The sequence below is a fragment of the Carettochelys insculpta genome, chromosome 3, assembly GCF_033958435.1.
Source record: "Carettochelys insculpta isolate YL-2023 chromosome 3, ASM3395843v1, whole genome shotgun sequence".
NCBI classification, from domain to species: Eukaryota; Metazoa; Chordata; order Testudines; family Carettochelyidae; genus Carettochelys; species Carettochelys insculpta.
Window position 1 is genome coordinate 146,732,277 of NC_134139.1, and position 13,716 is coordinate 146,745,992.

Consider the following 13,716-nt stretch of genomic DNA (forward strand, 5'->3'; position numbering starts at 1 on the left):
ATTCAGTTAAAACTGAAACCTGATCACGTCAATTCCAACTTCCAATTGTGGAAGTCATACTAGTTCATCTCCTTTCTGTCACATTCGTTCTCTGGAGAACGTACAGTGATAGCACTGACAGGATGGTGGAAGCCAATTGAGAGATTTTAATATCTAGTGCATTAAAACCTTGCCCTTTCATCTACTGATTAAATACTCTTTCTGCAACGGTCAGGCATGTGAAACATTATAAATGAAATAACTGCACTATACCTGAACAGTTGAACTTATCTCACATGCAAAGCCTCCTGTCAGAGGGGCCTCATGGCTGATCAGCAGTCGCCCAGTCTTCGCCACTGACTGAAAAGAAACAATAATAACTCTTCAAAAAAAAAACAGGTAATATTTGTATCACACAATACCCCTGCAGCAATCTTTTTTCACTGTATTACATCAGAAATAATGTAAAATCTGTATTGTTAAGATGTAATGATAAAATATACAATGTCTCTTACTGGCTGAACAAAACATTTTATTTGCACAGATGAATGGGCCTAACCAGCTAGGTTTTGATATTAGCAGAATGGTAATGGACAGCTAGATTTTTCTCTGCGAACAAAGCATCGATATCATATTTTGTTTGCAAACTAATAAAGAAGATGGAATTATATGTCATTAGTTTGAACTGACTTTATCATTGTAAGCAATGCCACCACTGAGGTGAAACAAAAATTGAGCTGGAGGGAAAAAAAAAAGGAAGGGCTCTTTGTGAAGCTATACTACAAGAAAGAGAGGAGACACTTGACATGATCAGGCTGCAACTTTATTTTCAGATATCTGAACTACCTGGCAGATAAAAGTGCACAGGGGCTTCAGCCAACTCCCTGTCCCCTTTTTCCATATAGGTCCCCCACTTAACCCATTGCTGGGACTGTACCATCCCCTCCTTGAGCTAGGTTCAAGGTGGCAATAAGAATGGGAGAGTTGGCTCCCTGTCATGCCAGTTGTAGAGGCTCTGAATGCCTTCCTGCTACAGTCGTTTTACCAACACCTCCTTTGTAAGTCCTTAAAAAGCCATTATATGGTCACTATATCCCTTCCCTATGGAGTATCTGCACTGGACTTCCACCTCACACTTACCTAACGAGTTGTGACATTATAGTCTGACTCTCTTCACTACTTATCACAGCAAAGCCCTCCCTGAACCTGCCATGAAAAGGCAAAAAAATCTCAAACACCCTCTAACTAGGCCAATCTGGCGGTAAGGAAAAATGCCTTCCAAGCCCCCTAGAAAGGAGTAGCTAACACAATGCCAGACCTGGTATTTTGCCACCTTATAGGGAGAGAGGATGGATGCTGCTCTACTGCTTTTTCTGCCAGGCTTGCCCCTTCCCAGCTCCCCAACTCTTTTGATCCCTGGGGATGAGTCGGTGTCACCCTGCTGACCCACTCCCTGTTCGCAACAGCTTGCGAGCTTCTCCCTTCTTCCTCTAATCCCCACCCATAAAGCATTACTTTCTTTCAACCAGTAAGCTTTACAATGGTCCCCCATGCACACTAAGGCATGCTGAATATGGGAGGATTGGGTGATAACATGCATAGGATCAAGGCTGACACAGCTTACAGGCTACGAAAACATTCAAATAAAAGTTTGCTTACTAAAGAAAATTGAGGACCCTAAGCAAGAAAGCAATGATTTTTATGTTGCAATTACTGGTAAAAAATGTATAGAAAGACAGAAACAATATGCAAATGTTAGGAGATTTAATGTGCATTGCTCAAAAAATAGTTACATAGCACATTGTACATACTGTGTGTATTAAACAAACATGCAGTGGTTCTTGAAAAGGTTTTAATTACAGCAGGTATGTGCTTATGTTGGGTTTGCTGTGAACCATAAGGACAACAGTTAAGTGTCATTAGCCACAGAACGAGTGCAAGAATCCACTATACGTGATCATCATGAAATGTGCTATTGTAACCATTTGCTAAATCATCTTGACCTGGGCAAGATCAGTTACCTAGAGTCAAAATAATTTGAAAGTCTTATTTCCTTTTCGTAATACTCATTTTATCATTTAGTAAAGCACACATAAAAGTTACATTAACTTCTGGAGTAGCACAGCAGAAAAAAAAAAATTGTATATTCATCTTTTGAGGCCTATTGCCATCAGATTTTTTAATGATAAGCACAAGAAGTCCAAAAGAGTTAATTATCAGGTGCAACTTTCCTAACAGTTCTGCCGAGGTTATTGCAGCAATAACTCTAAGGGACAATTTCTCCATTCAATATGGCTGCTAAGTGATATCTCTTTAGCTAAAAGGTAACTTCTATTTTCTACAGAACACAAATTAAATTCTGATTTGACAGAACACAGATTTAATCCTGAATTGAGGATGTCTCAATTTTTAGCAGCCCAGGAGTGCTTTAGTGGTTTTCAACATCTGGATCACAGATGCATTGGTGAAAGGCAGCCCTGTAAGTGCTGAATGCACTATATTCTGTAAATGAAGAAGCTCTGCAACAATCACAGAGACGTAAGACAGAAGAAAAATAATTTATACAATGGAAAGTAATCTGCAGTTAAGTAGTTTTGAATTTCCTTTCACTTGCACTGGAAACCCATTTTAAAGAGCAAAAGATATCAAAAACATGTAGAGACTACCATATTGCAGAACAAAATGTACTAATCATCTCACTCAAGTTTTTGACTGATGAGATAAAGAATTTTACTGAATCTTTTTTCTATTATGTTTTTAAACTAAAGTACATTTTGTTCCAATATTCTTCTTACATAAGTTGGTTCTGAGACGTGTGTGGGTTGGATTTGGAGTTTTCCAAGCTATTGTTAAATCAACAGCGCACTTTTTAAGAATTTCCAAACATGAAATATGCACTCATCATATGACAGTAGGGAATAAGAAACTATTACTCCTGCGAAAAGTCCTTAGTTGTACAATCAGTCACACTGACTGGAAGGAGATTTTACACGAGCTGACTGTTAGAATGACGAAGGGTCTGCAATATCATACTCCAAGACTTTCACTGATTGTTAAGCCAGTGTTAAAATCCAATAAAGACTGGCACCAGTGCTGCATCACAAGTGATGGCACTATTTAACACTAAAATGTTAGCAACCAGACCTTGTGACCATTCAGAAGCTGGGTGGCATGAAAAGGAATAATAGGATTTATATTAACTAGCATGATCCTCCTGGAATTACTAAAACTGTTTCATTTCTACAAACCTGGAAATATAACTTTTGCTTTTGGAAGCAAAGGGATTAGCTGATCAAAGGAACTGGGTAGACATATATCTGTGCCAACATTTAATGATAACAATGTATCTATTTTGAAAACGAAACAAGGAGTTGCAGTATGAATTGCCTAATTTCTATATTTGTAGAAGGGCTCCTCTTCACTAATTGTTAATTGTTCCTTGCAAAGGGATAAGTCATAGAACATTATATGATCATTCATTTATAAATTTTAAAGCATATTTATTCCCTGATAAACCTGGTGACAAAGGTACTTCATATTTATCTAACCAAGCACGTGGGCTCAGGAATAACTGAACATAATCCCACCACAAAGAAAGACAAAGGTGGTCCAAAAGGGTGCCCTTATCAACCAAAGATACGCTTAATATGTTAACAACTGCTCAGCAATACAACATAGCAGCATATGGCAGTAGGGCCCTTACTCCACACCATATAAGCGTGCTTAGTTTTTTTAAAAAACATTGCTGGCATTACTCTCTCCCCACCCCAAGACTACTGTCTGACATCCCTTGATGGGGTCAGGCGCTGAAGAAGGATGTTAGAAAAAAATTAATTTCACAATCCATTCTTTATTTGTTTTCTTGTCCTTTTTGCCCATTTTTTTTTATTTTCTTCCTTGGTTACTATTTCATGGAACTTCTATCTAAATCTTCTTGGCTTCCATGTATTCAAAGTAAAAAATGCATACACATTTTATTTTATGTAGAGTACAAGATAAAAATACAGTGAATCCTGAATTGTTCAGAAGACTGGTACAGAGACATAAAGCTCTTCTTGTAGAATTTAATATATGACAGAAAGTTTGTTGCTGTCTGATAGATAATCAGGATCAAAGAATAGCACTAATGGTGTTAGTGTAGTACCTAAATTGCACTTTGGTGTCAATTGCAACATAGTGGCCGAAGAGTCAACAGATCCAGAGGCTTTAACTATACTTGTCATCAGTAGCAAATAATCCCTCCTGAACAGTGCTGAAGCACAATTAGCAAGGCACAGCTTTAAAATTGACCCCATTGCCTGTGCTCAATGGTGGGACAGGGGCGGGGGGGGGGAGACTCTAGGGCTCATGATTTTTAAATTCAATTTAAAAAGAAAAAAATACAAAAAACAAAAAGTACTTTTCCCCGCCTACTTTCCTATTGGGAGTACTTTAAAATAGTCCAGTATGTTGCTACAGACTATCATCATAACAAAACAACAACATTCTGTCGGATTAGAAAAAGGGCAGCATGTCCAACCAGATAATGCAATATTGTAAAATTAAAGCTTCATCTTGCAAATCTAGAATTTGTGAACTGTGCCCTAACACCTTCTGAAGTATGGCTCTATGTTTTTGTGAGGAAGAGTCTTTGCAAATTAGTTTGCCTCTCTCTCACCACTCTCTTAATCCAAAACGTTCCATAATTATTTTATTACCATTTTCCTCCTGATTCACAATTCATTATTTTGGCAGCTTTTTCCACACCTCCAAGTGCTGACAACAGAGAAAAATTATATGATTCTGGCAATTAAACAAGTTCTGAAATGTATGTGCTGACATCATCACTAACATATTATGCTCTTATTGATGAGAAAGCAGGCTTAACTAAAACTGACTGTCAGCCAGGTGCATTTTACATTATTACTTTAAACGTATCTCAAGGGTACAATTTCCACTGTAACCAGCTGGTTCATAACCAAGCCAATACCTCTCAATGGAACTATGAAAAGCTAAAAGTACACATTTTGCTACTCTCTTGTGTCATGTGGATAAATTGTTTTTATTTTCTAAAAAATAACATACATTCTCAGAACAAAAGGATCTTCATTCCATCATACACAAGCTTGGTAAAATCTTATCTCTATATTTTTATATGTGTGACAGATAAAAGATGTTTTACATCTGAGGTTTTTTCCAATTTTTATTCATTTAAATTCCCATATTTTCACGCAATTATTGGATGGACAGACAATTATTTGTTCTGAAATTCATTCTGACATTCTGAAACAAAGTTTCATAAAAACCATTAAAACACAAATAATCACTATTGCATGTCAAAATACACCAATAGCCTTAAATTAACAAAGCATAACTGTTTTTACTATTTATTTGCGAGCCTTTTTATAACAAAACCGATTCTAAACTCTAAATCACTGGATTTGACTCATTTCTCGAGCAGCAATTTTCTGACCTTGCCCATGTGTAATATTTATTACTACAGCTGGAAACATTTTCATCAGTATAAGCATGTACAGTGAAATCTTCATCTACAAAAATTTATTGATAAAAGTCTAATCATTACAAGTTGAATTAATAAAAATATCATTATTTGTGTTTGCTTCAAAATGGGAAGAAATTAAGTATTTTAATTCTACCTATTCTTAGAGATAATTATAATTTCTTGTAGAAAAATAAAGTTTCATTTTTAAAAGAGTATAAGAAAATGTGTCAGTAACTGAACTTTTCATTTTAAATGTTCTACTTCATATTTTAGCTATATTTGAATCAAAATTATTTTTAAAAGATGTTTTAAAAATTCATTTTCTCAAAACTGCATTTTCCCTGCAAACTAAAGTTTCAGTGTATTGACATTTTTGAAAACTATTGGTAAAAACCATCAGTAAAATATTGCAAAAATGAAAAAAGCACATATTTCAAATCCTGAAATTATAAATTATTTATGAAATTGTTTTCCCATATTTAATTAGTCCTAACTATTTTGTTCGCCGCAGGTTTATAACAAGTTCTGGAGAAAAAAAATCCCTGAAAAATGTCCCTAGATCAAGACTTCTATTAATGTTTCAATAACATAAATGGATCCATTCATCATATTTTTAATAGTAAGTGAAAAGGTAAAGCATAGAGATGAGGAATCTAGAGAGAAACAAATTGGGGAATAAAGCATTTTATCATTGAGGCTGTGAGGTTCAAGACTTTTTACATTTTTGTCACTATAATGTTCTATTTGATAAATGTGTAAGTCACCTGCACAGAATGAATATCTGCAAGAATCAGAAATACTGTATGTTCTTTAGAAGTTCCTTCACAGAAGAAAGGAATACTCTTATGCACAAATTAGTGAACCAAATACAAAAAAGGAAAACCTAATACTCAGATATCTACTATTACTCCTTTAACAGAGTCAAATTTCCACAAAAAAGAAAGCAGAAAATCCTTAGAATCCAAAGACAGTAGTTTTGCTTTAGTTATACTGGATGACTAAGATGAATGAGACTGAACAAGAGTCAGGAAATCTAAAATAAAAGTAACAAGCAAGATTTTCTTCACATACAGCTCAGTGGTCTATTAATTCTTGAAGCAGGGATTCTCAACGGCTAGCAATTTAAGGTTTAAACATTTAAACCTGTTAAATGTCCTTAAAGGGGCATTGAAAGAACAGTAAATAAATTGCAATCCCACATCACGGTGGTGGAGATATTAGTGAATACCGAATCTGAGCTGGACCACCGATGGCAATAGTTACCAGTTTATCCAGGTAGATCCAAAATAGAAACAAACTCTGAGTGCAAGAAAATCAGATGCTTATTCTTTACAACACTTAAGAAACCATTTAAAACTGAAGTAATTTTAATTGTATCATAAAGCTAGTTAGAAATAACCTCAACATAAAATTTACAACTGGAAGCAAGAAAACTAATGTTTATGAGATCCAGATAAAATTTTGTAATGTTGAAGTGATTGGCTTTCTGGAAGGAAGAAAATCTTTATTTCATATTAGCAGAATATGAATCTTTGTCCCCATCTAACGGTTTGACCAAATATAGGCTTATAAGAGCCTAACAACTTCCAAGCAGCAAAGGCTCATGCTTTTAGAACAAAAGGCCTTCAGGTTCATTCTGCACAGTCTACTTTTGTAACAGCAAAAGTTTTGTGGCAAGTACTTTGCTTGTGTTGAAAGATTTTCAGCCCCTCCTCCCACCCACACACGCATACTCATCAAACAATAGTAGAACATGTGAACATTTTTACTGTCTTTCTTACAGTGTCTGGCACATAAGACCCGGTGAGCGCTCTACCTACAGCACACAGAGAACAGGGTATGAAGTGAAGGGGTTTCAACTCCTTTTACAATTTATTCAGACCTTCTGGAAGAAAAGACAAGACTTGGTAAAAATAAAAGAAGGATTCAACAGTGTTCAATTCCAAGAAAGTTCACTGAAAAATATTCTAAAGGAAGAAAATTAAGACAACTTAAGAGGCAGATAATGAAAATATATTTACTGTGAGATGAGTTTTTCTGCCAAAATCCTATAGTTTCTCTGTTGTTAAGTACATCCAAAAACTCATTTGCTACATGACAGAATTAAAATGAATAAAAATGTAGTCTAGTTACTGTATGCTGCTCCTTTGGCTCTTTGAAAGTAATTATGGTCCAGACCCATATTATAGATATTATTTTCGATTTAGCAAGCTAAAATTTGAAATAAGAGTCAAAGATTTCCATTTGATGAATCCTAGCAGTGTTGCTACAGCTGCAATGGGACATTGACCCCTAAGAGGGCTAATGGAAAAAGCATTATTTATTTAAGCATGACACAAAAATGCATTTGCCAGACAACTCAGTGAAGACAAAAAAAAGTAGCCTCCCGACTTAACCATATTAAGTCCAGTTGGTTATTATTTTTATTCTCCCTCTTCTCCCATAGGAAAAAAAACATTAATTACATACTACAGTGTCAGGCAATGTTCCTGTTTGCTGTCCACCTTCAGCCATTTTGCCTTATTACATTTTATCATACCACACTTGTGCTTTATGCATTTAAATGTTGAACATTCTCTATGCTAAATATAATCATTAAATGAAAAAGCAAATACTTTTTAATGTATCCAACAGGCTTCAAAGAGACCTCCCAAATTTATAAAAATAATCAAATTTCTGTCAAATCAAGGCTTGGTGCAAACCACAAAATTAGCAAGGCAAATCCTGTAACCTGAATTTTTATGCTACTGCCATACTAATATTAATATTTTCTTGCAAGATGAATGGAGCCAATATGCATGTGGGCAAAGAGAACACCTGCTAGTCTATCTCCAGTTCTCCTCAGCCTGGGGTTTGCTTGTTAAGCCAATACAATTTCATAGCTTACCTCAATGTACACAGCTTTGATCAGAATTCCCTGATAAAACACTTCTAAATATCAGATCATTATGATAGATTTCTGGTTTAGTTTGGAACTTATAACTACTTCCTGGTGAGTTAGATAAACCACTGTTGTCACTTTATTTTAACTGTTTACTATAAACTACATTGTAAAGTTTAAATCTGAACAGCAGAAAGAAGCCTAGGCTAAAGAGACTAGGCTGGGGGCCTGTGGCTCTGGAGCCACATGTGTCTCTTTAAGGAGTCATTTGCAGCTCTGGACACTGGATCGCTGACCTCTTTGCAGCTCTCCACCTTGCCATCACTGAAACAATAGAAATAAATTCAGTTGGTTTAATGGCTAGATCCCTCCTGCCAAAACAACTGAATTTGGTTCTATTTTTTCAGTGGTGGTAGGGCAGGGAACAGCAAGAGCAATGGCAGCCAGGCTGTTCCTTGGCCAGCAGCCATGAAGGTAGGGGGTGGTCCAGAGATGGGGGGCTCCATTCCACAATACCACGTGGCTGTTCCCTTCTGCCTGGGGGGGGCAGGCATGGCACCAGCCCAGCCTTGGGTAACCTGGGGCATGGCCACTGGTGGGGCCAACACATGCTCTGCATTTCCTGCACCAAGCACCAGGGCTGCTGTTCTCCATCCCTCATATGAGGTGCTAGGAGGAGTGCAGCAAAGCAGGTAGCCACGCAGCAGCCCAGTGGCTCAGTGCAAAAGCACAGAGAGAGCAGAGCAGCCCACCTCCCATCCTCAGCTCAGCAGGAAGCCAGGAGTGGGTGCGGTGGGGAGCCCCAGGTGTCTTCTCCCCAGCAGGTATCACGCAACTAGCTGAGTGCCCCAAGACGGGAGCTGCGCACAGATGGGCCAGCTGTTTTGGGGTTGGAGTTCCCTGGCATGCTGCCTTGAGGTCCCTCCAGCTCAGGGTTACAAAAAGTATGGTTTGACATTATTTATTAAGGACCATCTTGTATCCATGTGCACTGGGATCTTGAAGAATTGATTTAGTAACCAAATTTGAAAAAAAATGGCTCTTCTCGCTATTTTGGTTGCAGAGCCCTGGCCTAGGCAATATCATAGGCAAATAAACAATAAAAATAATATCTAGGAAACAATTACCTGACAGTACTGACTGAAGCCTTTTCGTTTTAGGCATTCTACAGCTGTAGATATAGGAATTTTACAAGTGTACACATAGGCCTTTTCCTTTGTAGACTACCTAAAAATCCCAAGCTGAAAGGCAGGTTATTCTAGATGGCTGAGGGTCTGCCAGTTTGACCAACAGCATATTTTTCTTAGACATCTCTCAAAAATTTCAATGAACTGATGGAAATATCATCTAAGTTATTCATTATGTGAGCTCCAGTTGTCTAGAATTAAGAATTTCAGGGTTCAGAGCAATCCATTAAAAGAAACCTTCACATGCAACTATTGTCTATAAGAAGAAAATATCAGAAGCAATTCCAATGAGTGGCAAGAAAAAAGGAGTAAATTCTGCAGTTTTACAAAGTCAGGAGAGAGCTAATGGTTAAGAAAAGTAGCAAGATCCCCAAGATGATTATCACTCTAAAATATTAATAAGGTTGATTATAAATTCTTCCAACTACAGTAAGGGAATAGTTTTCTCATGTGGAGAGTGGTTTTCTTCAGGGGCATTTTAAACCAGTAGGCCAGTCAGATAATGTAGATTTGCATAACAGTGCATCACCTGCAACACGTGGGATGGCCACAACTTGGTAATATTTCACAGAAGGCACAGATGATCAGGTTTGCTGGGAAATTAAAGAGTGAAAACTGTAGATAACAATAAAATCTCTGAGGGCCTTTTCTTTTTAAATAACCATGGAATAGTTTTCATTTTAAATTATACTTTTCTCTAACAAGTTTAATGAAGATTTAATGAAGATGAAGCCATTAATCTGAAGAAAACCCCTGAATTAAATTATAAATGTAATACTCTTACTATGGCTTTATGTACATAATATTTTGGATTTTAAAAAGTTTGATTTTTTTTAAATATACATTCTGGCACTGTGAAAAAAGGTGATGGCAGTGTGTTAAAATTGTATGAGGCACACATTTATGCCATTTAATATGCATCTGTCTACAGCCCAAAGGAAGACAATAATATTTTGTCTGTTATCTTTCCTTGAGGGTCCCTTCGCACAGTGCATTTTCATTGTCTGTTAGGTGAGTTGCTGAAGGGTTGGAGACAACCTTTTCCCTCCTCTGAAGTTGGAAAAACATTTGCTGGCTCCAGATGAATTAAATTCTTAGCAGCAATGCCTGCTAAATTTTATGAGATAGGCCAAACAGTCTGTACTTCCCTCATAGAGTTATATATCCCTACTGGAAAGCTAGAATGAGGGAACAGGTTAGTAAGTTTGGATAAATCTCTAAAATATTTCCAAAGGATTTTTGAAATAGCTTGATCCTACTATAAAAGGGGTAAATAAAATTACCTCTCAAGGTATAGATTCCTTCTTATTTCTTGCGTTTAATAATGCTTTTTCTCAGGCTGTGTGACCAGGTTGGATTTGGTTACGAAAGTCTTGGCCGAGTCTGCTCTGGATCTTGCTAGTTAACCAACTGACTGTACAGACAACAGTGCTTGTTTATGTAGCATTTTCCCCTCTTTCTACTTTCTATGTATAACTGTTCTTTGCCCTATATAAAAAATTAGCATAACAACAAACAACAACTAGAAAAAGAAAATTCTGGACGCTATGATGATACATACTAGATCAAATTCAATGTGACAAAGCAGAAAAAATCTCTTCTTTTCTGAAGACTGATGCTTCATTCTCATGTCATATATGGCATTCTATATATAAACACAGCCTTATAATGGGAAATGTCAGTCAATCTTAACAACAGGTGGCACTATCAGCTTCTTTTGGAGTTAAAAACTCTTTGAACAGAGGATGGTCCCTTGGCTAATGGCTAAAAATAAAGAATCTGTTTTGAGAACAGATTACTTTCTTGTTTTCTTATGTTGAATTTGAGCCAGTTTATTTCCCCAGAGTCTCCAGAACCTTTGGGTTTGCCCCCGCCCCTGTAATGGGGCTTGGTGTTGTGAAATGTTATATTAAACCTAATGCTTCAATCCATACAGAGACGCACTTAGTCAGATCATCAAGGACATGAATGGCTCATCCACTTAAGTGCTTTTCTAAATCACAACCTTATGCAGTAATAAAAATAAAACAAAGAAGCCGTGTCTACACGTGCACGCTACTTCGAAGTAGCGGCACTAACTTCGAAATAGCGCCCGTCACGGCTACACGCGCCAGGTGCTATTTCGAAGTTAACTTCGACGTTAGGCGGCGAGACGTCGAAGTCGCTAACCCCATGAGGGGATAGGAATAGTGCCCTACTTCGACGTTCAACGTCAAAGTAGGGACCGTGTAGTCGTTGCGCGTCCCACAACTTCGAAATAGCGGGGTCCGCCATGGCGGCCATCAGCTGAGGGGTTGAGAGATGCTCTCTCTCCAGCCCGTGCGGGGCTCTACGGTCACCGTGGGCAGCAGCCTTTAGCCCAGGGCTTCTGGCTGCTGCTGCGGCAGCTGGGGATCTATGCTGCAGGCACAGGGTCTGCAACCAGTTGTCGGCTCTGTGTATCTTGTGTTGTTTAGTGCAAGTGTGTCTGGGAGGGGCCCTTTAAGGGAGCGGCTTGCTGTTGAGTCTGCCCTGTGACCCTGTCTGCAGCTGTGCCTGGCACCCTTATTTCGATGTGTGCTACTTTGGCGTGTAGACGTTCCCTCGCAGCGCCTATTTCGATGTGGTGCCGCACAACGTCGAAGTTGAACATCGACGTTGCCAGCCCTGGAGGACGTGTAGACATTACTCATCGAAATAGGCTATTTCGATGTTGCTTCATCGAAATAAGCTATTTCGATGTTGGCTTCACGTGTAGACGTAGCCAGAATGAGGTATTGGAGCCATTTAGGTATGATTCAGTGTACTCAATTAAAAAGACTATCATAGCATTTAATTGGTAGGGGATCAGGTCCGTAGTGAAGGCCAACAATATTAAACCTCACAGAGATAGCCGTCTTACTCTGTATCTTCGAGAACAACAAGAAGTCCTGTGGTACCTTATAGACTAACAGATATTTTGGAGCATAAGTTTTTGTGGGCAAAGGCCTGCTTCATCAGATGCATGAGTGGGGGCTGTGGGGTTCCAGAGGGGTATTTAAATATACCCTGGATATATTTAAATATCTCTCTGGAAACCCCAGCCACTCATGCATCCGATGAAGTGGGTCTTTGCTCATGAAAGCTTCTGCTCCAAAATATCTGTTAGTCCATAAGATGTCACAAGACTTCTTGTTGTTCACGAATATTAAACCTGTGACCCAGTAAGAAATAAGTTTAACAGATTCCTTTCACCCAGATATCATAGGTGACACTTACATTTAATGTTTCACTACAGAGAATTTAAATTATATTATAGTAGGGTCTCTATTAAATTTATATATTAAATGTTACATTTAAATTTATTACGGTCACTATTTCTGAGTGGTCCAGCTACAGTCACCACTTGGACCAGATCCTACACTCTACTTAAAATCAAATCAAGAACTGCCTTCTGGGTTCCAGAACCAGCTTCTCCAAGAAACAGCCATTTAAAGTGCCAAGAAACTTTATCTCTGCATCACATCCTGAGGTGGTATATACCCAGGCAATATGGGGATATTTGAAATTCCCCATTATTATTGATTTTTTTTTATTTTTATAACACCTCTAACCTACCTTAGCATTTCACAATCATTACGTATCCTGGTCAGGGGTTCAGTAACATACCCCTACTGATATATTCTTATTATTAGATCATGGAATTACTATCCATAGAGATTCTATGTTGCAGTTTGGTTCACTTACTATATGTACTTCATCTGATTCTATGTTTTCTTTCATATATAGTGCCACTCCCGCCACCAGCATAATCTGTTCTGCCCTTCTGTTATATTTGTATCATAGTATGACTGTGTCCCATTGAGTCTCCTCATTCCAGCAAGTTTCTGAAATGTCTATTATATCAATATCCTCATTCAGTCTGAGGCACTCTCATTCACCCATTTTATTTAGACTTAACATTTGTTTATAAGCATTTTAAAAACTTCTATCTATTACTGTTTAGCTGCTTGCCATTTCCTGATGTGACTGAATGGGACTCTTTCTCATTGGCTGTTTTTCATCTGATCTTAGCCATATTTTATTATCTTTGATCTTCTTCTCTTTATTATGACATGGGGAATCTCTGTTAACAAGATGTCACTGTCCAGCCTATGTGCTCCCCCACACTTGTCAGCTTTTCTCCCAGCCCGGTTTATAAACTACTCCACAATCTTTTTAATTGTAAA

General features: G+C 37.7%; 1 protein-coding gene across 2 annotated transcripts in view; it reads right to left on the reverse strand.

Annotated features, from left to right (window-relative positions):
- Nucleotides 1–13,716, reverse strand: part of BCKDHB (branched chain keto acid dehydrogenase E1 subunit beta) — a 271,499-nt gene that overhangs the window by 89,143 nt on the left and 168,640 nt on the right. For both annotated transcript variants that reach the window (XM_074990978.1, XM_074990980.1), the window contains exon 9: nucleotides 253–339. In XM_074990978.1, the coding sequence (XP_074847079.1) occupies nucleotides 253–339 (87 nt within the window). The remainder of the gene's footprint in view (nucleotides 1–252; nucleotides 340–13,716) is intronic.